The sequence below is a fragment of the Cavia porcellus genome, unplaced genomic scaffold (assembly GCF_034190915.1).
Source record: "Cavia porcellus strain 051 isolate PalLab524CR breed Dunkin Hartley unplaced genomic scaffold, mCavPor4.1 scaffold_10, whole genome shotgun sequence".
In the NCBI taxonomy this organism is placed as follows: domain Eukaryota; kingdom Metazoa; phylum Chordata; class Mammalia; order Rodentia; family Caviidae; genus Cavia; species Cavia porcellus.
Window position 1 is genome coordinate 88,207,784 of NW_026947493.1, and position 23,822 is coordinate 88,231,605.

General features: G+C 40.4%; 1 protein-coding gene across 1 annotated transcript in view; it reads left to right on the top strand.

Moving 5' to 3' along the window:
* The first annotated feature begins 947 nt into the window (after positions 1-947).
* Emc2 (ER membrane protein complex subunit 2) overlaps positions 948-23,822 on the top strand; it is a 44,624-nt gene continuing 21,749 nt past the window's right edge. The window contains exons 1-5 of the mRNA XM_003479983.5: positions 948-1,076; positions 19,535-19,648; positions 20,155-20,219; positions 20,574-20,659; positions 22,318-22,375. Of these exons, the coding sequence (XP_003480031.2) occupies positions 1,037-1,076; positions 19,535-19,648; positions 20,155-20,219; positions 20,574-20,659; positions 22,318-22,375 (363 nt within the window). The 5' untranslated portion in view covers positions 948-1,036. The remainder of the gene's footprint in view (positions 1,077-19,534; positions 19,649-20,154; positions 20,220-20,573; positions 20,660-22,317; positions 22,376-23,822) is intronic.

Consider the following 23,822-nt stretch of genomic DNA (forward strand, 5'->3'; position numbering starts at 1 on the left):
AGTGTGTGGGTTTCTTTACAGAGCATTTTAAAAGTTTTGAATTTGATGTTCCTTTAAAAAGTTGTGTTTAGTCTCGAGAGAATGAAACTTATTCAGACTCTTAAGTCTAAAAATTCTCTAGTCTTTTATTTTCGCAAGACTTTCCTGTGGCAGATAGCACTAATACTTGCCTCTTTTTTCCTCCCTTAAAATTTTATTAGTATGTGTGCAGTAGGTGTGTTCACGCGCCTGGCGTGACACAACTGAGCCCGTTTTTTCCTTCCCTGCCCCCTCCTTCTCTCTCTGTGTCAACGCTTCTGAGAGGCTGGGCAGGGTGTAAGCCTGTATGTCCGGATTGTTCCACGCAGAGGACGCGGGTCTCAGCTGACCCCGGTGTGTCCTGAGGACCCCGGGAGCTTGTACAGATGGAGCAGGAGGCCGAGTCAGGCGGGCCGCGGGCAGGCCCCGTAGCTCCCGCAGACCTGGGTGGAGGACAAGCTGCAGCCTCCAAGCGCTGAGTCCGCGCTGTGGCCCGTCCCTCCGTCCGCAGCAGCTCAGCTTTGGGGTCCCAGGCTGGTGGTGCGGCGAGGTGGAGGCGCAGACGCCCGGGGCGACGCCGAAGAGGTCCTCGGCCGAGCCGGCCGCTGCACTCCGCCAGACCCAGCAAGACGGCGGCTTCGGTAGACTCGGACCTCGCAGATCACTGGGAGCGGCAGAAGACCGCTAGCCAGGTAAGGACCCTGCGGCACCGACTGGTGCCGGAAGCGGACAGCGACGGGGCGGACGCAGGGCGGAGTACCGTAGGCCCCGCCCCTACAGCGGGCCGGGTCTCCGGCCGCCTCCACCTTCAAACGCCGTCAGCCGGGCTCCCAGCAGCCCCGCCCCGCGGCTGCGTCCCCTTCCCATCCTCTCTGCTTAGCTCTGCGCACGTGCTCGGCGGACACTGACCCCGCCCACTTGGCCAATAAGAAGCGATTTCGTCACAGGCCCTGCCCACTTCACGCCACGTGATCACGCCGCCCCACCTCGCAGCGCGCCGCATTCAGGTTCCGGGAACATGGCGAAGGTCTCAGAGCTCTACGATGTCACTTGGGAAGGTAATGTCTGACAGGCGCGTGCGGAAGGACGGAGCCCTAGAAATGGCTTGAAAGGCCCAGAGCCCTCGGGCCTGGGCCCTGTTGGCTGTGTTCCGCCCTGGGCGCCTGCGAGCTGCCCAGGCTGGAGTGGAGCCGCGGCCCACCCGAACCCGGCCGAGTGTTGGCCGAACGCCGTTGCCTCGCCCGCAGGCCCAGCCTAGGCTAGAGGACGCGCCTGGCCCGCGCTGTTCCTTTTGCGGCTGCTCCCGACCGACCGCCCGGCCCAGTCGCTTCCGGAGGAGGAGACCCCTGCCTGGGCCGCGGGCTTGGAGGCGGAGCTGAGCCTGAGACGCAGAGCCTTGGGCGGCCTGAGCTGCCTGCGGGCCCCTCCGCACAGTGCCTCTGTTCCCGGGAGTACCGGTCCGGCCCTCGCAGCCAGTTTACCCGGCCTCCGGAGGCTCCTCTTGTGGGAGGGACCCGTGTCACCTAAGCGTCTTTTCCGTCTGTGCTTGATTCAGACGAAAGTATGTTCTTTAGATCTAGAAACAGCCAAACCTTGACCTGTTTTGCAGGAGAGACTTTTCTCTCCTCAAAAAGTTTTAGAAGAGAGTTCGTTTTCAGTGAAGCGTGTTCTTGAAATCTACATTCCCAGCATTCATCTTAGGGCCCTACAATTCAGTAGCTGATGTGTTCATTGGGTGCCTTGCTGGGCTGTTTATAAATAACAGCCTGATTCCAAGTGGACTGCAAGTTGTGTTAACAGTGTCTTCATGAATAAATCAAGTGTTCATATTGTTATAAACTTGCAGGCATAGAAAAGATAAAATTCCTTTGTACTTAAACTCAGTTCGATAGTATACTGGCTCTGTGGTCTCTAGCGCGCCACACATACAAGTGTTTCTACTTTTATTGGGGAATCCATTTTGTTAAAGTCTTAGGTGCTGAGTGCTAAGATCCATTCCTCACTGTCAAAGAGGTCGTGGCTTTTAGTAAGAGCGTATAACTCATAGTTTTAAAGTCTGTGTCAAGAGAGTGTCAATAGGTGGTTGTATTTTTTAAGTAAATCTCGCACCTTTTGAAAGTGGCATTACGAAAGTGAATGTTCAGTATACCCTTTTTAGGTGGTGGTTGCACAGATAGGTGTGTAACTGCCAGCATAGGTGATTTAATTAAGTAGTTTGTATCATACCCTGTGGTTGTTCTAAAGAGAATGAAGTCATTGGTTTGGAATAATAAAAACTACTTCCCAACTTTGTGGAGGAACAGAAGGGAGAACCTGTTGAAGTGCTAGGTGAAAGGTTAAAATCCTTGTACTGTGTGATCTGGCTCTTGCCCTCCTGAGTGGTGCCGCTGTACACTCCTGCTGGCTGTGCTGGCCTTTTAATTCACTAAACTGTGGTCTCAGGACCTGGTGTTCCTTCCCCTGGGGTCCTGTTTCCTTTTGCCTCACTCTGCCCCTATTAAAGTTTATGATTTCGTAGCGTTGACCTTCCCACCATTTATTCTCTAGCCCTTCACCAAAACATATTTTTTATTTTTTGCATTATAAAAATACTTATTTATTCAAATCCATTTTATTTCAAGGAAAAAGAAGGAAATAAACCTAAAAATTTTAAAACACATCAATCAGGGGGCAACAATGGTACATATATTGCGAATTGTCATCCCCAAATCACTTACCTGGAGCACAAAACATCTGCATTCCATTGTCTGAACAACCCAGCACAAATCTTTCTCTTCAGTGAGCTCAGATAAATCAGTAGTATAACTATCTCAACTAGTTTTTTATGTTTATATACATAAACATACACAAACACATGTTGTTTCTTTCAGCTTCTCATACTAGGATACAATGATGTTTCCACGTGTGCCTCTTATTTCACTTATGAGTGTGGTCTCAAGTTGCGTCCATTTACTTATAAAGGTCTCTAGTTTATCCTTTATGGCTGAGTAGTACTCCACTATATAAAAATACCACAACTTTTTTATCTGTTTTTCAGTGGATGAGCACTTCCGTTGTTTTCAAGATCTGGCTATTACAAATTGTACTGCTGTAAACATGGGTGCACATATATTGCTGTGGTATGATGTTTTTAATTCTTTTGGAAAGATATCCAGAAGGGGAACTTCCAATCCTAGTTTTCTGAGGAATCTCCACTCTGATTTCTACAGTGGTTGCAGCAGTCTGCATTCACATTAACAGTGGAGAAGGGTTTCTCTTTTCCCCGTAGGACCTCCAGCATTTGTTATTGCTTGATTTCTTGATAGTAGCCATATTCTGGGGTGAGGTATAATCTCAACATTCTTTTAATTTGAAGCTCTTGAATGACCAGTGATACTGAACATTTTTTCACATAATGATTCGCTGTTTCTATTTCTTCATATGAGAAATGTATATTTATTTGAGATGCTCATTTTTGGATTGTGTCTTTAAATCTGGGAGGACTATTTTTGAGTTCTCTATATGTTCTGGATAGTAATCCTTTGTCTGAGGTACAGCTGGCAAACATTTTTTCCGGTTATGGATTGTCTCTTCACTCTGTTACTGGTTTCTCTTGTTTTGCAAAGCTTTCCAGTAGGGTGAGATCCCACTTGGTGATTCTTTGTGAGAGTTCCTGCACAATCAGGGTTTTGTTCCAAAAGCTTTTGCCTAGTGCCTTCAAGAGTTTTACTCATTTTGCAGCAGATTTAATGTTTCTGTTTTAGTATTAACATCTGTGATTCATTCCGATTTTAGCTTACGGTATGAGTTTCACCGAAATTTAAAAAGAAAGAAAAGAATTTTAAAAAAATCCAAGCAACAAAATCAACACCAACCCCTGGATTCTGTGTTCCCATACTGAAGCACTGTGCAATCCTTTTGTAAAATTTTGTCTCTTAGAATGACAGGGAAGAGGCTAGTTTTGTTCCCATCACACCACAGGTGCCTGACGCACAGGACAGACTAAGTGAATTGTTAATGAAATTCATAGTAAACATTAGCAGGTTGTTATAAAAAGCTTACAAGTCTGAATCATTTTTCTAGTTTTAGTTTTGAAATATTTTTTCAGTCACATAGATGAACTTAGATAACTAATAGAACAGTTTGGTTATTTGTAAAATATGTAGATTTTCTAGAATCCAAATTCTATTGTAAGAGATTATTCTTGAATCACTTTCCACTGTAGGATGAAGACACTAGATGATCTAGCTGGTGTTGCATTTAGGTTTGGGAAGAGCAGTGTCAGAGCTGTGCCCTTAAGGATTCCACTGAATAAAGTCATGAATTAGTTATTTCAATGAATGCTATAATTCTTGTGATAGGAAAATTCATCACCTGTTTACAAGAGTCCTTTGTAGTAAGTCTGGTACACTAAGTCTCTGACATGCTCTACAGAAGAAGTAAACTCTATAATTTTTTATTCAGCCAGTTGGAAAGTCTCTATCAAATTCCTAAGAGAATTTAGAGTTGTAAAGAGAGTAATCAGGTTTTTCAAAATATGTATTTAGGCAGAATATGGGTAGGACACCTAGCACAATGCTAGATATAATGGGCACTATTTTTTTAATTAACATAATATTTGGGAGAATTTTGTATTTGCTTACTGGCCCTGCTTACTTTTTTTATTTTTGAAGCAGCCACAACTTGGTTACTGTGTCCTACCCCTCCTTTAAGATGTCCAGAAAAGCCTAATGCCAATGCTTGGGTTTTGTACATCTGACTAATTTGTTATTGTAGGTTACTACCTCTAAGAAAAGTTCTTTTCCTTAGTTTCTTAATCTCATTCTTTCAGGTTCTTGTCTCTCTTTGCTTAGTTCTCTAAATCCATTTGTTCTTTATATTTTTTATAATTCTTTTGTATAATTTCCTTATCTCTCTTCTTAATATATTATCAGTGGTTTTAAATCTGAGACCTAGTAGTTTTCTGACTTATGCAGTCATAAATGTTACGTGCTCTTGTGAAATTTTGTGCAAACTTTACTACATGTTCAAAGTGTCTGTGTTGGGGAAAAGATCCACATATCTCAGCAGCTTCCAATAAATCTAGAAGTTAAGAATCTTTTAAAGTTTATCCACATCCACATTTCAGCATTGGCCTGTATGCTAAATAGCATGCTAATGAAATGTATAGTTGAGTACGTTGCACTAGTTACTATTGCAGTTCTTGATAGAGTGTTGAACGTGGCAGGCATGGTATCCCATATGTATTTCCTGGAACAGACCCTGAGAGTTGAGTACCCAATTGGAGGTCCTTATTTACAGTTTTCTTCAGGACACATCTCCTGGAGGTTCCAAGAAAAACTCCAGACTGAACTCTTCATTGTCCTTTTGCCTACTGCCTCAAACACACCACAGGTACCACTTGTTCCTTTTTATACCCGAGACCCATGATGGCGAACCTCTTAGAGCTTTCAGCGGTACAAACTGCGGCATGTGTGCCATAGGCTCACCACCACTGTCCTAAATTGATGACATCTTTTATTTCTCTCTGCTCATAAGACATCTGCATACTCTGTAACATACTTACTTGTTCTTATAAATTATGCTTAAAAATGTGCAGTAATGCCCCAGTTCACGAATACTTCTGTTTGCAAACAATTGAATTTACAAACAACACTATTGGACACAAATTTGCCTCTGTTCACAACCTCTGCATCAACTGATAAACACAAACACAGCCATCTTTCCCAAAAGTGTAAAACAAATGAAGTTCATAGACCTAGGCACCAGTATATTCTCTTTCTTAAAACAGTGTATATCCATAATCCAGTGGGAAATGCATGTTTTACAGATTAACTCACACTCATGTATTCATATAACTATATGAGTGTTAAAGTGTATAGTAAATTAAAACCAGAATTTCACTTTATTTTTTAAAAATTTAAAGAGAAAAAAATGCAAAACAAAAAAAGGGTAGAAATAATACGTAATTTCAAATAAAAAGTAATAAATCACTAGTTGATGAATTACATATTGTCCTCTTAGAAATAGTTGTTGAAGTTACAAAATATGAAGCATATAAAGTGGCCGTTAAAGCAATGAGACTGCAAACAATTCTGTTCAACGATCCAACAAAAACTTAGTAATATGGCTATCAATCCTACACACTTAAACATGCAGTTATATCCTCTAGAGCACTTTCTTTTCCTTTCTGTTTTACAATAGCAATTACACATCTTGGGTTTTATTCCTATAGTTTTTATTATTTTTTACACTAGAGACACTGTGATATTTATAAATACGATTCTTATTTATTTCACTTATGAGGATATTCTCAAGTTGTCTCCATTTACCTACGAAGGCCTCAAGATCATCATTTTTTATAGCTGAGTAATATTTCATTATATAAAAATACCACATCTTTTTCATCCACTGTGGTTGATGGGCATTTTGGTTGTTACCAAGATTTAGCTATCACTAATTGTGCTGCTATGAACATAGGTGCATGTATGTCACTGTGATACGACCTTTTCAGATTTTCTGGGAAAATATCCAGGAAGGGAATAGCTGGATTGCATGGAACGTCCAATCCTAATCTCCTGAGAAATCTCCATAGTGATTTCCATAGTGGTTGCACCATTCTACACTCCCACCAACAATGGAGCAGTGTTCCTTTTTCCCAGCTGCCTCGCCAACATTTGTTACAAGTTAATTTCTTGATGGCAGCCATTCTTTCCGGAGTAAGTTGAAATCTCCAAGCTGTTTTAATTTGCATTTCTCGAATGACTAGTGATGGTGAACCTTTTTCATGTATTTATTTGCCATTTGTATATCTTCACCTGAGAACTGTGTGTTCGTGGCAGATGCCCATTTTTGCAGAGGGTCTTTGAATTTGGCGGGGGTGTTGATGTTTTTCAATTCTTTATATATTCTGGATATAAGTCCTTTGTCTGAGGGATTGCTGGCTGAAGTGCTTTCTCACTCTGGGTTTTCTTTTCACTCTGTTGGTGATTTCTTTTGAAGTGCAAAAACTTTTCAATAACATGAGATCCCAATTGCTGATTCTTTAAAGTTTTTTCCGTGCAGTTTGCATTTTGTTCATGAATTCTCTACCTATCCCTATGTCTCCAAGACTTCTGCCTACCTTGTCTTCCAGTAGATTTAGTATTTCTGTTTTAATATTTAGGTCTTTGATCCATTTAGACCTTAGTTTTGTGCATGGTGAGAGGCATGGATCTAGTTTCAGTCTTTGGCATATGGAGAGTCAATTTTTCCAACACCATTTATTGAAGAGGCTATCCTTTTTTCAGTGAACATGTTTAGCCCCTTTGTCAAATATCAGGTGGCTGAGTGTTTTTGTAGTTGTGTTTGCATCTTCTAATCTGTTCCATTGATCCTCAGGTCTATTTCTTTGCCAGTACCATGCTGATTTTATCACTGTGACTTTGTAGTATAGTTTCAAGTCAGGAATTGAAGTGCGTCCTGCCTTGCCTTGTTGCCCAGAATTGCCTTGGCTATTCTAGGTTTCTTCTGTTTCCAAATGAATTTTAGGAGTGTGTTCTCTAGATCTGTCAGGTATGTTAATGGTATTTTGATTGGGATTGCATCAAATCTGTGTAACAGTTTTAGGAGTATGGTCATTTTCACAATGTTGGTTTTTCCTAGCCAAGAGCAAGGAGTATCCTTCTACTTTCTAATATCCTCTTCAGTCTCCTTTTTTAGCATAGCATGATTTTTAGCATATAGGTCTTTTACATTCTTAGGTTGATTCCTAAGTATTTCATTTTTTAGATGCTATCGTGAAAGTATTTCCATAATTTCTCTCTCAGTGAGTTGTTTGTTTGTGTACAGGAATGCTATTGGTTTTTGAGCATTGACTTTGTATCCAGCTATACTGCTGAATTTGTTTATTACCTCTAGTAATCTTTTAATGGAGTTTTTTGGCTCTTCTGTATAGAGTATCATGTCATCTGCCAATAATGATAATTTAACTTCTTCCTTTACTATCTTTATTCCTTTTATTTCTCTCTCTTGTCTCTTTGCCCTAGCTAGTGTTTCCAGAAGTATATTGAATATAGGAGTGGTGATCCTGGACATCCTTGTCTTGTTCCTATTTGTAAAGTGAAAGCTTTAGTTTTGGCCCACTTAGTATTATGTTGGCTGTTTAATCTGTCATAGATGGCCTTTATAAGATTGAGGTAGACACCATGGATTCTGAGTTTCTGAAGGGATTTTGCCATGAACAGTGTTGGACTTTATCAAAAGCTTTTTCTGCATCTGTTGAGATGACCATATGGTTTTTCTTTTTGGCTTTGTTGAGGTGGTGTATTACATTTATTGATTACTTTTATTGGATGTTAAACCATCCCTGCGTTCCTGAAATGAGTCTCACTTGTTTGTGATGTATAATCTTCTTGATGATTTGCTGCATTCTATTTGCCAGTATTTTATGGAGAATCTTTGCATCTATGGTGAGATTGGCCTATTGTTGTCCTTTTTGGTTGGCTCTTTCTCTGGTTTTAGTATCAGAATAATACTTGCCTCCAGGAATGATTTAGGAAGGATTGCTTCCTTTTCAATTTCATTGAAGATTTGAAGGAGTATTGGCATCAAATCTTTAAATTTCTTGTAGAATTCAGCTGTGAATCCATCAGGACCTGGGCTTTTCTTTGTTGGTGAGTTTTTAATTATGTTTTCAATTTCAATAGCTGATACTGTGTTATTCAAAATTGCTGTATCTTCTTGGTTGAGCTTTGGTAGTTCATATGCTTCTAGAAACCTGTCCATTTCCTCTGTGTTTTCTACTCTATGTGAGGAGAGATTTTCAAAGTAGGTGTTCATGATCTTTTGAATTTCCATGGGATGTGTAGTAATTTCCTTCTTTTTAGTCCTTATTGCGTAGATTTGGTTTTTTCTTTCTTTTTCTTGATAAGGTGAGCTAGAGGTTTGTCAGTTTTGTTTATGCTCTCAAAAAACCAGCTTATGATTCATTAATTCTTTGATTTTTTTTTTTTTTTTTTTAGTTTCGATTTCATTGATTTCTGCTCTAATCTTTACAATTTTCTGCCTTCTATGAGCTTTGGGTTTAACTTGCTCTTCTTTTTCTAGCAGCTTGAGATGAAGCATTAGGTTGTTTATTTGTGCTCATTCTGTTTTCTTGATATGACAATTTATTGCTATATATTGCCTCTTAAGACTGCTTTCATTGCATCCACAGATTGCAGTATGTTTTTTCCACATTTTCATTGAATTGTAGGTATTGCTTCATTTCTTCTTTAATTTCATCTGTAGCCTACTGGTTGTTCAAAAGATTGTTATTTAATTTCATGCAGGTTTTGCAGTTTCTTTTCTCATTAATTTCCAGTTCAGTGCAATATGGTCAGATATTACGCATGGGATAATTTTAATCCCTTTGCATTTACTTCAGAATGTTTTGGAAAATGTTCCCTACACAGCTGTGAAGAATGTGTATTCTGAAGTGGTTGGGTAGAACACTCTGTAAACATCTACTGAGTCCAATTGCTTGCAGGTGTGATTCAGTTCTATTATTTCTTTGCTGACTTTTTGTCTAGTTGATCAATCTCTTTTGTGACAAAGGGATGTTAAAGTCCTCTGTTATAAGTGTGTTATTGTATATTTGGTTTTTCTTGTTCATTATTATTTGTCTTACATAGTTGGGTGCTCCTGTATTTGGTGCATATATATTTATAATTGTTAATTCTTCCTCTTGAATTTTTCCACTAACGAGTATGTAGTGACCTTCTTTATCTCTTTTAATCATTTTAGGTTTGAAGTTCATGTTGTCTGCAAATAGAATCATTACACCTTCTTTTTTCTGGGTTCCTGTTGTGTAGAATACTATTTTCCATCCTTTGACTTTTAATCTGTGAGTTTCCTTTTGGGTCATATGTGTTTCTTGTATACAGCCAGCATATTGTGGGATCATGTTTCTTGATCCATTCTGTCAACCTGTTTCTTTTGATAGGTGAATTGAGGCCATTTACATTTCTGGCTATCACTGATATCTTCTGGCTCGACTTTGCCACCTTATGTTCCAGTTGTTTGCTTTCTGCTTTTCCCCCTTGTTTAATTGCTTGTCCTGCCTGGTGGTTTCTTTCTGTTGTTGTTCTGGAGATTGTGGTCATTTTTATCTTTTAATACTCTTTCTGGGGTTAGCATGAATTTCTTCAGTTCTTTGTCATGGAAGTATCTTGTTTCTCCATTAAATTTGAATGAAAATTTTGTTGGGTTGAAAGTTGTTTTCTTTCAGGGTTTGAAATACCTCACTTCAAGCTCATCTTGACTTGAGGGTTTGTGCTGAAAAATCTGTTGTGATTCTGTTGAGTTTTCCTTGATAGGTGAGTTGTGTCTTTTCTCTAACAGCTTTTAGTATTCTGTTTTCATGCTATTACCTATTATATGTCTGTGTGTAGATTTATGTTGATTGTGACTGTTTGGTGTTCTATATGCCTCCCTTATCTGCATATCAGATTTTTTCCCCATGTTTGGGAAATTTTCTGCTATTACTTCTGTGAATAGTTTAGTTACGCCATTTGCATTAACTCCTGCGTCTTCACTGGTGCCTATTAATATTATATTGTTTCTCTTGGCATCATCTTGAAGCTGCTGGATTGTGATTTCATGCTGCTTTGTTATTTTTTTCAAATTTTATTTAAAGACTAAACAAAACAGAAAATGAGTAGAAATAATACATACATTCAAAGAAAAAATAAACAGTAAGAAATCACTAGTTGATGTTTACGTACTGTCCTCTTACAAATAATTGTCGAAGATACAAAAGTAGAACATATAAAGTGGGAATTTAAACAGTGAGAATGCAAGCAGTTCTGTTCAACTATCCAAAAACACTTAGTAAGATGGTTGTCAATCCTATACACTTAAACATACATGCAGTTATCCATATCTTCATTTATGTTGAGACTAAACAAACTAAAGCAGGCTAAAATCATTCTGAACAAAGAATAATAGTGTTGCTGGATTTCACATCATGACCCTCCAGGATCAGCACTGGATACTTTAGTGTCTCTTTTTCTTCCAAGTATTTGTTCATTTCATCGTGTGTCATAAGATCAGTTCTCATTGCTTTGTTATTTTTAGAAGTTCTATTCTTTCATGATTGCTAATTGCGATCCTGTCCTCAAGGTCCAAAATCCTATCCTCAGCCTCATTTAATCGGTTTTGCCAGCTTTGAATAGAATTTTTTGTTTCTTGGATGTCTCTTTCAGTTTGTTTCATGAATTCTGCTTGTTTTCTATATTGTTCATTCAAGGTTTCAGTCAGTTTCCCATGCTTCTGTACTTTTTTTTATCTCTTCTTCAGCTGTACTAAGCAATTATATGGGAGAGTACTTCTAGTTCGATTTCCTCTATAGGCTTATGGAGTTGTTTTTTTACTTGCTGGCTATCTTTTTAGAGTATATTTTTTCTGGTGTGTTACTTTTGAAATCCTCTATTTTGATGTCTCCTGTGCTTGTTCCTGGTGGACTAGGTGTTTGAGATTGCATTTTGCGTTTTTGTTTTGCCGTTTTCCCCTTTCGAGTTAATATTTGGTCCTTCAGTCCCACTAGTGTCAATTGTTAGTAGTGTGTATCTTGGGGTCCTATTGTAAGGTTGATGTTTGTCTAATTGCTGGGTCGCACAATGAAGAGGTAGGTCAGTCACCTGACTTTCCCTTGCAGTGCCTATTGGGTTAGTCCTATATTCTTCCTGGGCTGACAAGCCTAGTGCTATTGATGTAGGTCAGCTTTTAGTTCCTGCTGTTACTTTATCTTCAGGTTGTTGCAAGTCACCATATCACCCTGTCTGTTGGCTGAGGCTCTACCATGTCCCTATTGTGTGTCTTTGTGTCTCATAAGCCCTTTTGATTTTCTCCAAGTTATGGGAGACCTTATTGGCACACTCCTCACCCTGCCTGATGTTTTCTGTGTGCTGGAAGGGGTCACCCACACTCTTGCCAGACTCACCAAGGTCTTACAGTTAGTTGGAGGGAGCTTTACTACTGGCCCTATTTACCCACTGTACACCTCTATTTTAGGGGCACACTCATCACACTAACTGGAGCCTGCTGGGATCCTCTGTTTGGGTGAGGCAGTTACTGAATTTCCCATCAAGCTAGCACAGTGCATCTGCTATAGTCCAAGGTTCTGGGAAAAAGGGTGGGAGCTGAAGATCAACAGCTGTATTAGGTCCAGGATGTAGGGAGTGTCCCTCAGGGGCCAGCAGGTGTCCTGGGTCTGGGCATCTGCTGGGCGTGCAGGAAGTGAGTGCAGCAGTGTAGGTGGTCCGGGGCTGAGGGATGGGCCGATGGCTTCAGTCCGGGTGTCCATGGGGTGCGTTCCTTAGGGCCGGCGTGGGTCATGCACAAACCTAAGAATTTTACTTTAAAAACATTAGTTTGAGCAGTGCATTCTATTGTACTTACTCTGTTTTGTTTTTCCCCAAATTGCTGAAAGAAACACATTAAATTCATTTCCACTAATGAGTTGCAATATATAGTTTGAAAAACACTTCTGCTGGAGTTTTCTATACATTAAAATAAAGTGACCCTTTTTCAAATTAAGTGGCCTTTTCTTCTGAAATGACTGTTTTCAATATCCTGCAACCATTCCTCCTAGACCAGTTTATGGATCTATAGTATTATTCCACAGGTAGCAGCCTTTGAAAAGGAGTATGTTGTTGGTTCTGGTGATCGAATCTAATTGGTGCTTCAGAAAGTACTGGGAAATGAAGTGGAGAACCATAGGCCTGGAGGAAGGAAGGTGTTTGAGTTGAGTCAGTAGAGTGGGTGGTAGCTCGAGACCCCATCACTGTCTTCCCCCAGACACCTGGTCCCTTTGGGAGGAATGAGATATCCAGAATCCCTGACCCCTGCGTACCTGGGAACTTTAGGTCATCGCGCAGAGCCCACAGCAATAGGAGGGTACACAAGCCAGCACTGACCAGTCCCCTGCACAGGTATGAAGGTAGGTGTGGCTTTGAGGAGTATGCCTGTAGGGGGACTTGGGGTAAAATGAAAAATTTTAAGTCAGCTTTGAGGAGGAAGTGCCAGAAAAGCTTTTTTCTCAAGTCAGAGGCTAAAACAATTATCTGTTATTTTCCTTAAAAGTAATTCAGATTTTTGTGGCAGTTTACATTTTGTGAAGTGCTGTTGTAAGTTGTCTAAGAGGATGAGTCCTGGAGTTGAGGTCCATCATGAGGAGGTAGCCGTGAAGCTGGACGAGAGACAGGTGTGGGCTGGGAAAGGAGAAATGGCGAGGGACAGCCTCCTGACCGTCACCAGGATTGGCTTCAGAGCAAACTAGAAGCCCAGCATGTTGGGCCATTCACCGCGAGCAGGTCCAGGCTTTGTGTCTGTCTGTCTGGTCTGAGCCCCGTTGGGCAGCCTGTGGGCATCCGTACTCCTGGCTGAGGCGCTGTGAGTATTCACTGCAGACCCCAAACTTGCTCTTTTGCCCTTTGTTGCTCACTGTGCACAGCTGTGGGAATATTCGTTTTATGTGAAGGGCTGACTGGCAGTTATCTGTGGCTCTGTGTGCCATTAGGGTTGTCTGGACTGTCCTTCTGTCACCATAGAGCACACAGGCTTTCACAGATGTCCCTAAATGAATAGGGCCTGGTGGGCTCTGACAGGGCAGATGACTGCACAGTTTATTCTGGGTGTTGTTATTTCTTGACCTGTGTTTAATGCCTTGGTCCAAATACAGCATAAAAGAGCAAATCCAGAAAGGGTGAAATCAGAAAAAGATGAGTAGCAGTATAGCATGTACTACTGACTTAGGGAGAAACTTCAGCATTTCTTGGTTCAGAGACTGGAAAGGATTAACTGTGCATGAAAATGGTGAAATACGAATAGCAGCTAAATTTGTTCTGTATTGATGTGCCAGCTACTGTCTTCAATGCCTGATTAACTCATAGTGCTTGCCATAGTAACTAGATGGTACGGATACTACTATTTTTATCTCGTTTCTTGTGTGTGTGTGTGCACAAGTGTGATGTGTCTGTGTCCCTTGGGATTGAACCCAAACCCTTTGCACTGAGCTACGTCCCCAGCTCTTTTTAAATTTATTTTGAGACACAGCTGCGCTGAGTCACTTAGTTGCCCAGGCTGGATTGGAACTTAGCATTCTCCTGCCTCAGCCTTCCAGAGTGCTAGGATTAAAGACACCACTGCCTGTGAGGATGTGACTATGCAAAGTGATTCATTTAGCTGACATCAGAAAGCTGAAAAGCCGTAGAGCCAGCACTTGAGCTGGCGAATTTGAGAAAGACTTAGGCCTTTCTCCTAAGCACCATGCGCCACGGCTGCTTTCTAGGGCAAAGGGAAGACCAGGGGGAGAAACTAATGTGAAACACTGGGAATCTTGGACCATTTGAGTGATTTTGCAGGTGAAAGTTTTTCTGTCACTCACAAGAGGTGATTGCTTTTCATTTCTGTTGCTGGCATACATCATGGGAATATCACATGTGTATGTTTGAATACCCAGATGAGAGGCATAGGCTGTGCCTGGGGATGAAAGGGAGTGTCAGGGAGGTAGGATTTCCTGATGGTACACCTTGGCTGTGAGGAATGGATGGGAAACTCCATGTTTGATCTGGACTCTTGTATGTTGCTCATTTTTAGGTAAAACTAGTCTTTCTGAAATTTGACAGTCGGTGTGGGTTTGGTGGAATTTTGAGGGTAGAGAGCTTACTTTTCTGTGGTGTTTTTGTGTGGCATCTTACAGCCTGAGATCCCTTGGCCTGGGCTGTGGATTTGATTTGACTCAACTCAGTTGGGGCTCTTTCTCCGGAGGGGTCTGGAAGCGCTCAGCTGTTCAGGGAGTTGAAAGGTTCTCAGCTTTAGCCACCTCCTGCTCCTCCTGCTGACTGCCTGATTTGGGTCCTGGGGGAGGCAGAGCTCTCCTTGTTCAGATGCTGCTGTCTGGTTTCTCCGTGGCCGCCTGTTGGGCCTGCAACATCTCTTGCAGCTGAGCCCATGCAATGCCATTTGCTGCTGCTTTTAACTTTCTTCTGCATGGATATTGGTTCGGTGCTGTGCAGCAGTAGCTATTACAGCTGCCACAGCCTTTCAGTCTTTCCCGTGTGGTACTCTGCATAGCTCACCCATGTTTTCTTGTACCTAATTTCTTCTTTTGTCTGTATTTCTTGTCTTCGCTTGATTCCTGTGTTTCACTTAACCTGTTTCATTCTTGTGGAGGGGGAGACACTAAACGAGTCACTGCTGCGTGGGTCATTCTGGAGCAGCCTGCTCCCAGTGTACTCTGGGCCGGAGCCACGTGGGCTAACCGAGTGCTGCATGGAGCGCAGTTTCTTGTGCTACAGTGACACCAGGCAGATCCCCAGTTTGGCTCAGAACTAGGAGAGTTAGAAAGTGGGCAGGACAGAAATCATCTCAGGAGGGCCAGGCACGGGTTCCAGGCACAGGCTTTCTCCCTGCAGCGAGCTGGTAGCTGTGCGGACAGCAGGGCAGACAGATGAAGCTGGCCATGCCATGTGGGTGGGGTCCTGATGTTGATAACCCAGTCCTCCTCACGGCCATGCAGAGCCGCAGGCTGCATTATCTCTGTTCACGGGTGTGGAAAATCTGGCACAGATTTGGGAAGTTTTTTGTGGTCATGTAAAAGTTTAGATTCAAACCAAATCTATTAAGGCCATGCTCTTTGTATCAATTTTACGTGTGCCATGGCTGGTTGCTTTTTATTTAGTTTTTATTCCTTTCCAGTTTACTTTGTGGGTTTTTCTTTGCCCCACAATGATTTTTCTTGCATATAGCTTTATCATGTTTTCTTTTGTTCCAAAATTTTTGCTCTCCTGCACTTGTAAACCCAAACATAAGATTCATTATTATGAGATAAATGGCACCTAGGAAACGTACTGTTCTCACTTCCTGTCTTCTCAGGTTTTGGTCCTACTATGTTTCTTAAATTTTAAGTTACTGGGAGTTTTTCTGGTAGAATAACCTGTGTTCTCACTTGCCTTTCTGAGCTCCTCCTCATCCTTTGAGATTTAGTTCAGGGTGCTCTGTGGGAAGTGAGAAACAGCCAATGTCACAGGAAGAGATTAACTGTGTGACCCACTTGGTCACTAACTGTTTTACTTGCCGACTATCTTGAGTGTTGCTGGGACAAGTGTCATTTTAGCTAGTCAGTTCTTGTATTGAATACGTTTGATTAAATTGTGGTTTTTATATTGCCTTCTATTTTATCTTAGAACAATTATTGAAAAAATTTCACAATTTTTGGTCATTCTCTAATTAAACTAGTAAGTGGTTAATTTGTAATTTTTTTTTTTTTTTTTACAAATTTTAGGATCATTTTTGTCACTCAGGATATGTTTTCATTGTATAATGAGTTTGTTTTCTCTTGAGGACTTCAAACTATAGGAATTCAGTGCAGAAGTAGTAAAAATCTCAGTGCATCTCTTACAAGTTTTCTTAGGCTCCTACTTCATTTAATTCATTGTTTGATAAATATTTAATTCAGTTAAAAGTGAAGGTGGGGGCTTCAGGATTTTCAGATGGATGAAAATAAGAAAGCGTGCATGTGAGGAGTTGGACAGTTAATGCTACCTTAACTGTGTGTCTCAGTTCATGCCACCATAACAGATACACTATAAACTGTGGTTTTAAACAACAAAAAATTCTGGAAGCTAGGGAATTCAACTTAGGAGTTTGAAAGGAGACTTGAACATTCAGTCCATAAAACTATGAAAGAAAAGATGATCTTAGCTATTTTTAAATGATTTCATTTGTATTGTTAATTCTTTTCTTAGCCATTTTTGCTGCTAAAACAATATGTCAAGTTTTGTGTAATTTAATGAGCATTCATGTGGCTCATGATGTGGAGGCTGAGGCCAGGGTCCGAGCTGCATCTGGTGGAGAGACCTTCTGGTTGTTTCATGTCATGCTAGAAGGAGAGTGTAGAATAGGGAGAGGGAAGGAGGCTGAACTTACGTATTTGGGAGCTTGTCCCTCCTGCAATGATGGCATTGCTTCAGTCCTTAGAACAAGCCCCCTTACCTCTTGGGAGCTCTGTCCTCTTAGCATGACTGTTATGGTTGATAAATTGTATCAACTTGAGCAATTTTTGGTTGTTGGACTCCACAGGATGTGTGTTATGGCTTGGCAGAAAGTTTGTCTGTATTTTGCTCATGTCCAGAGACTGCCTGAGACTGAGATTAAAGGCAATGGACTGATTAATGTGCCAGAAACTTCAAGGCAGTCAAATGTTGAGGCAGTGGCATGGCTATTGTTGGATGCTTTTAGCCAGATTTATGTTGTGCATCAAGAGCAAAGAGCACAGGCAGATGATTGAAAACATTGTGAGTTTGGCAGAAAGGAAGTTCCAGTAAAGTGGTGGACTATAAAGATAGAGGTAAGATCTCCATGGCTCAGAAGGAACAGAGACATAAAAAAGATGGCTTGCAGGCATCATGGGAAGAGGCAGCTGGTTCCCAAGCTTTGCAGCCTTAAAACTGCAAAAGTGAAAGACATTTTGCTTGGAGGACAAAGTCTGAGAGCACCATGTTCCAGAATGAATGGCAGCGGCATAGAGAATTTGTTCCTCACAATGAGGTTCAGAATGCCCAGTGATCCAGCACTTGATCCATATACTCAAGAGAGGAAAGCCAGCAGACCTTGGCATCATCCATGTGGTGCTGGTTTTAGGCACATACAGAATGCAAGAGCTCTGAGATTAACTTCCAACTTGATTTCAGAAGGCCTCGGAGGCTAGACAGTGTGCTCCTGAGAGGGCAATGTATGAAACCAAAGGTGCAGTGGAGACCTCAGAAGTCTGGGAAAGCTGGGAATGTGGATCATTTAAGGAAACCTCCAAGGAGGGAGCACAGCCAGACCGAGAGAGAAGTCTTGGGGTCAGTAACCACCAAAAGAGCTATGGGAGTGGAGACACACAAGCCTTTTGGAGCTCACAATTTGCCATATATTGCTTCAAATGTACATATGGAACTACAGAAGTTTATGTTTGCCCTGCTGGATTTTGGACTTACTTTTGTCCCGATGCTTTGTACCCTCCTGTTTGTAACTTTTAGAATGGGAATAATTATCTTGTGCCTTTGCATGTTGGAAGTGTTTAACTTTGTTTTCATTTGTGCAGGGCCTTGCAGCTAAGAGTTTGCCTTCCATCTGGAGGAGACTTGGGACTTGAACTTTTCAGCAATGCTGAAACTGTTAGAACTTTGGCAACTCTTGCAGATAGACTAAATGCCTTTTGCATAAAGGGATGTGTATGAGTCTTTGGGGGTCCAAGGACAAGTGTTATGTTTCTAATATAATATAATATTGATAGATTTAATGCTGTTTCTTAAGAATTGTTATAATTCTTAAGCTGTGTTATAATGTACAAGTTGCAAAACATTAAGCTTGAGCATGCCTTTGTATCTGGAGGCTGATTTAAAGAAATAAGTCTGGTTGCCAAGTTGACAAGGGGTGGATTGTTATGGTTGATAAATTGTGTCAACTTGATAAATTGAGTCGCTGACAGACTTGAGCAGGGAGCCTGGGTTTTTACTTTGTAAATATCCTCATCCTGTGCAAAGGAGGGTAAGGAGATTTTGTGAATGCTACACCTGCCCTGAAGGTAGATGGTGATTTGTGTACAGTGTAAGCCAAGAGAAAAGGCTTGTTCACTCCCCCTTTGCTCTGGCTGCTGCTTTGTGAAGTGCTGCCCCAGTGCCGTGCCCCACTGCCTTGGAGCCAGTTGGTTATGGACTGAAACCACCAAAAACTGTAAGAAATAAACCTTTCTTTCCTTCATTTTGAGTGTTGTGTATTTTGTCCCAGCAATGAGAGGAAAGTAACCGAGACAACTGCAAACATGTGCCTTGTGGGAGATGGCTTTAGTCTAGTGCTGTTCTTAAAACTTGCATGATTCCTTGTTCTGTGATAGCTCACTTATGTTGTCAGAGTTCTTGATCTTATTTTACATTACTCATATTATTCCTTATTTGTTTCAATATAATAAAAAAGTTTTCCTTTAATTCTTTTACTCTTTTTGCATAGCACTGTCATGAAGGAAGTTTGTGATGGATCCCTTTAGTGTGGATCACCTATATGTGATATTCTGATTATAAAAATTATATGTTCTTGGATTAGTGAGTGAACTTTAGGAACACTTTGACATATCTGAATATAATTGTCCATATTACTGGATTCTGGGAAAACAATCCCCAGCTTTTATCAAACTCTAAAAATAGCCAATATCCTCCCAAAACAGCAAAGACAGTGGAGAACTACCATTTCCATGGGTTCAGGGGCTGTTGCAGACTGAGCCCTGCACTGCTTTTCAGGGCAGTGATGATGTTGGCTGGGGCTGTTTTGATCTTCTAAAGGGTCTGCTGCTCTTGTTCAGTTGGTTTTCTACTTTATAAATTTTGTCAGAAAATCATGTTACAGAATGAAACCACTATGTGCATAAATAAACTCATTAATCAGAAGTTTATGTGTTGTCATATTTTTGACATTTATCATTATGTGTAGGTACCCATATATATAAATAACTTGCCTACTTCATTTTTTTCAGAAATGAGAGATAAAATGAGAAAATGGAGAGAAGAAAACTCAAGAAATAGTGAACAAATTGTGGAAGTTGGAGAAGAATTAATTAATGAGTATGCTTCCAAGCTTGGAGATGATAGTAAGTTCCTGAGTTAATTTATTACATTCAGACATAACACTTCTCTCATTTTATGGTTCTTCATTGTTTTTCTTTTTAAACTTGTCTTCGTTTATGTTTTCTCTGCTGTTCATCTTCTGTTATTTTATCTAAGAAATTTAATGTTAGCATTATTTTGAGAATTTATAATTGCTGGTAGTGAATCTATCAAGAGGCATTTTTGTCTTAAAGCTCACAAGGCTGCGAAGTGTTTCATAAAGATGTTCTGATCTGGCCAAAATGTATTCATAAAGAGGTTTTAGAATGGTAAAAGCATTAATTGGAGGTTTTTACCTTATAAGACATTAAAACATTTTATATTGCTGAGAGCTGTAAGTGTGCTTTTTTCTTAATTCCAGAAATAATACACTAAATCAGTTTTCAGTTAAAAGTAATGTTCTCTTAAATACCAGAAAGGAGATGATGTATTGATTTCTGTTGGGGGGATTTTTTATGTTAAATTCAGTTCTTTCTCTTTCCATATCTAGTTTGGATCATATACGAGCAGGTGATGATTGCAGCTCTGGACTATGGTCGGGATGACTTGGCATTGGTAGATATTGCATTTTATATTTTATTTGCTTTATGGACTGTATATAAGTAGTTCAGAGCTGGTGTATGCCTGACGTTAAATGCTTTGTTTGACAAGTTCTGACAGCATTCTTAACAATAAGTGGAGAGTGCGGTATAATTTAGTGGCAGGACACTTAACTGACACACACAAGGCCCTAACTCAGTCCCCACCTTAGGAAAAAACCCTCAAAACACAAAACAAAACCTGAAAACCATCAGAAACAGTGAATGGGGCTAACCAGTGAGCTCAGGGCACAGTAAAAGCCTATAGCCATTTAAGGGTGTAATATAGTGACTAGTCTTCAGCTCTTGTGTTGCCTGTTATTTTTTTCAGTTTTGTCTTCAGGAGTTAAGAAGACAGTTCCCTGGCAGCCACAGAGTCAAGCGATTAACAGGCATGAGATTTGAAGCTATGGAAAGGTAACCAAGTCTTGGAAATAGTATGATTTTGTTTAAAAAGTGGCAGATTCAGAGCCTCTGTTTAGGTTTTCTGACACCAGGACACATGAGTAATTGTGCATGGTCTTTTGTTGCTGAGCTCTAAAATAGTGGTCAGTGCTTTTCAGCACAAATCTTGCCAGTTACTCCCAGAAAATAAAATTCAACATGAAGTGTGATCCATTTGCCATCTCTGGCCCAGGGAAATTAGATCATGCTTTGAAGTAAGAACTGGCTGCAAATCCTAGTTCTAGCATTTTCTAGCTTTCACTTATTTAACTTCTTTTAAGCCTTTTCAGCTTCAAAATAAGAATTTTGCCAACTTCTTAGTATTGTCTTAAGAAATACACACAAGTACACATTCAAAACAAACTAAATGGAAGGCGTCATCTTCATATAGCCTAGGAGTTTGAAGCCTTCTTCAGAAACTGAGCCCCATTTCCAAGGATTCATTTTACACAGAAAGAGAAGAGAGTGAAAAGATGGTCTGTTCTGTGTGGATTGTGAGGAGGACCCTATTTAGCCTGTTCCTGCCTCCTCTATTTCCAGAACACCTGTGTGGAATTCTAGGAGAAATAAGAGTTCACTGTGGCTAGACGCTGAAGCGTGGTTGGGTTTTAGCTGGAGCAGCAGCTGGAGATCAGGAGAGTATCAGATTGTGTAGGCCTATGTGTCCTGTTGAGGAATTTCAAAAAGGCACACAAAATTGATTTTAAGACCACAAGGAAAAGTAACAGATTTGTCCATGAAAACATTTTAACAAGAACATGTAGTGAGCAGTCTCAGAAGGCAGCCTTTGAGAATGTTGTGTTAGTGTTGTAAACTATGCAGACTATGGTGAAATAGGGTGGATTAAAGGAATGGAAAGAGGTACAAAAGGGGTTACCAGTTCCATTTACAGGCAGAGGGAAATAATCAAATACAACTTTTCATTTTCTGTGTTGAATATTAGTTGTCATCAGCCAAACAGGACCCAGACAGGTTGAGTAAAGCAGAGGACGGAGTGGAAAACCCCGCTGAGTTTGATGTACTCTGACGGATATCTAGCTGCCAGCCATAAGGAGGAAACGGAATATATAATCTAAGGGCCAAAGAAATGGGGGACAGTAGAGAATACAGACTTATGCTTGTGTTGGAAGGATAGGACGATCCCTGATGCTAGGTAGTGTGAATGCCCTCCAGTACAGCTTGTGCATCAGAAGGAGTGAATGTACTGTCCTGTTTGGCATTGCCAGTGATTGGAGACTTTCTTTATTCAGGGATACAGGAAGCAGTGATCTGCTGATTTCCATTTCCTTTCTGCCATTTTGTCCACTCGAGCCCTAACGTACATAGGTGTCCACCCTTCTACACTGTAGTGTGGGGTGTCTGCTGTGTGTATCTGGTTCTGTGCTGTTTTATCCCTTTGTATTTAGGCCCAGTTCAATGAGTATTTCTTGAAATAAGTTCTTCTTTAAGTACTCAATGTGATGTGTTTTCTTAAATAGTTTTGAGTATAGTAAACATTTACTGATAAATGGACAGACTTAGTAGCAATTTTGAATGCAATTGAAACCCTGTCAAGTTTAATCTTTTTCTGTTTTTACTGTTTATCACATTTTTAAGGTAATGAATTTCAGTTTCTTTTTCTTTTTAAATAGATATGATGATGCTATACAGCTGTACGATCGAATTTTGCAAGAAGATCCAACTAACACTGTAAGTTTTTAGATTGTGCTGGAAATGATCTAAATTTAATTTGAAAGGTCGAATTAATTCTCTGAGGAAATGATGGGAAGATACGTTTGGAACTAGGCTTCATGCTCTTACCGTAGGTAGCTCATCATGGGCTACATTTTGTTTTATATAAATGTAAGACTCCCCACTGAAGTTTTAACTTCTAGAAGCTGTCTTATTAGAAAAGAAGTTAGGTGAAATTAAAAAAGAATACACTAGGTGCTTGCATAAAACCCCAGCGTAGCTTTGTGTTTTCATAATGCTTTGAAGGTTAAAAAATACTAACTTTCCAGTTTGTGTGGTTACTCTTTTGCTGACTTAATGAAATAGAATTAAAATTAGAAAATTTTAAAATTTTCTAACCTTAACCATCTGGATAGCTTGCCATCTCTTAGTAAAATAAGATTCATAAAACATTTGTCTTTTCCTAAAGAACTTCTCAGGGTGCTTACCTCACCCTGTTTCACTTTCCACTTAGCCATATATTGAATAAAAAAAAAGTAAAATTAAGTTTCTGAAAGGAGTTTTTGAGTTTCATTTATTTCTCTCATATCAGGTTAATATTAATATTAATATTAATTACTAGTAATTTGAGTAATTTTCTTGGAATTGGGAGTCAAACATTTACTTATGTTTTAGAAGTTAGGGATATGTTTAGTGAAGTATTTTACTTCTTCAAGATATAAGATGATATGTAATTGAATATTGTTCCATCTTTGTGGTACTTTCCATAGTTTATGGATTTTCATGACTTTTAAGACTGGCTAAAGGAGAAGCTAGAATGATTTCTTTGATGGAGTGTATGTGAGGTGGTAGTAACTAAATCTCTTAATGTTTTAGGTAAGCATTTTTTAACAAGGCTAATAATTATATTACCCAAACATATTTTTCTTTTGTTAGATATTATGTGATCCTTGCTGAGTCTTTCCTTTCTTTCCTTAAACATTGATAATCTTTTTTGTGAGGTACCAAAATATTTACGTTCCTGGGTAAAGGTACAAGTTCTGTTCCTCATCCTTTGAGAGCACGTAGTTTGGATTGAAGGTGAAAACAAAGCTCCGTGAGAGAACCAACAAAGCGCAGTAGCTGCCAGGCCTTGTGAAGATGTGGCTGCTCTTGTCTGGTTGCCTGGAAGGAGTGTGGGCTTGTATTTGTCGTGTGCCTCTGTCTGCCCAGGTGTCGGTGTAGAAAGGGGGTTGTCATGCAGGCTCTGAGGGGACTCTGTCCTCCTCACATGAGATGTTGCCTTTCAGCTGCGTGTTGAGTGCATGGCTGCTCGCTGCGGAGGGCAAGGCCGGATCCTGTGCTGTCCGGCCTTTGCCTTTAGGGATGCAGTGATGTCACAGATGTGCTGTGGGTTTTTCAAAGACTTATTCAGTCCCGGTTTTTGGTAATTGCTGCAGGAGTTTTGAGCCTTGCAGGCCATGAA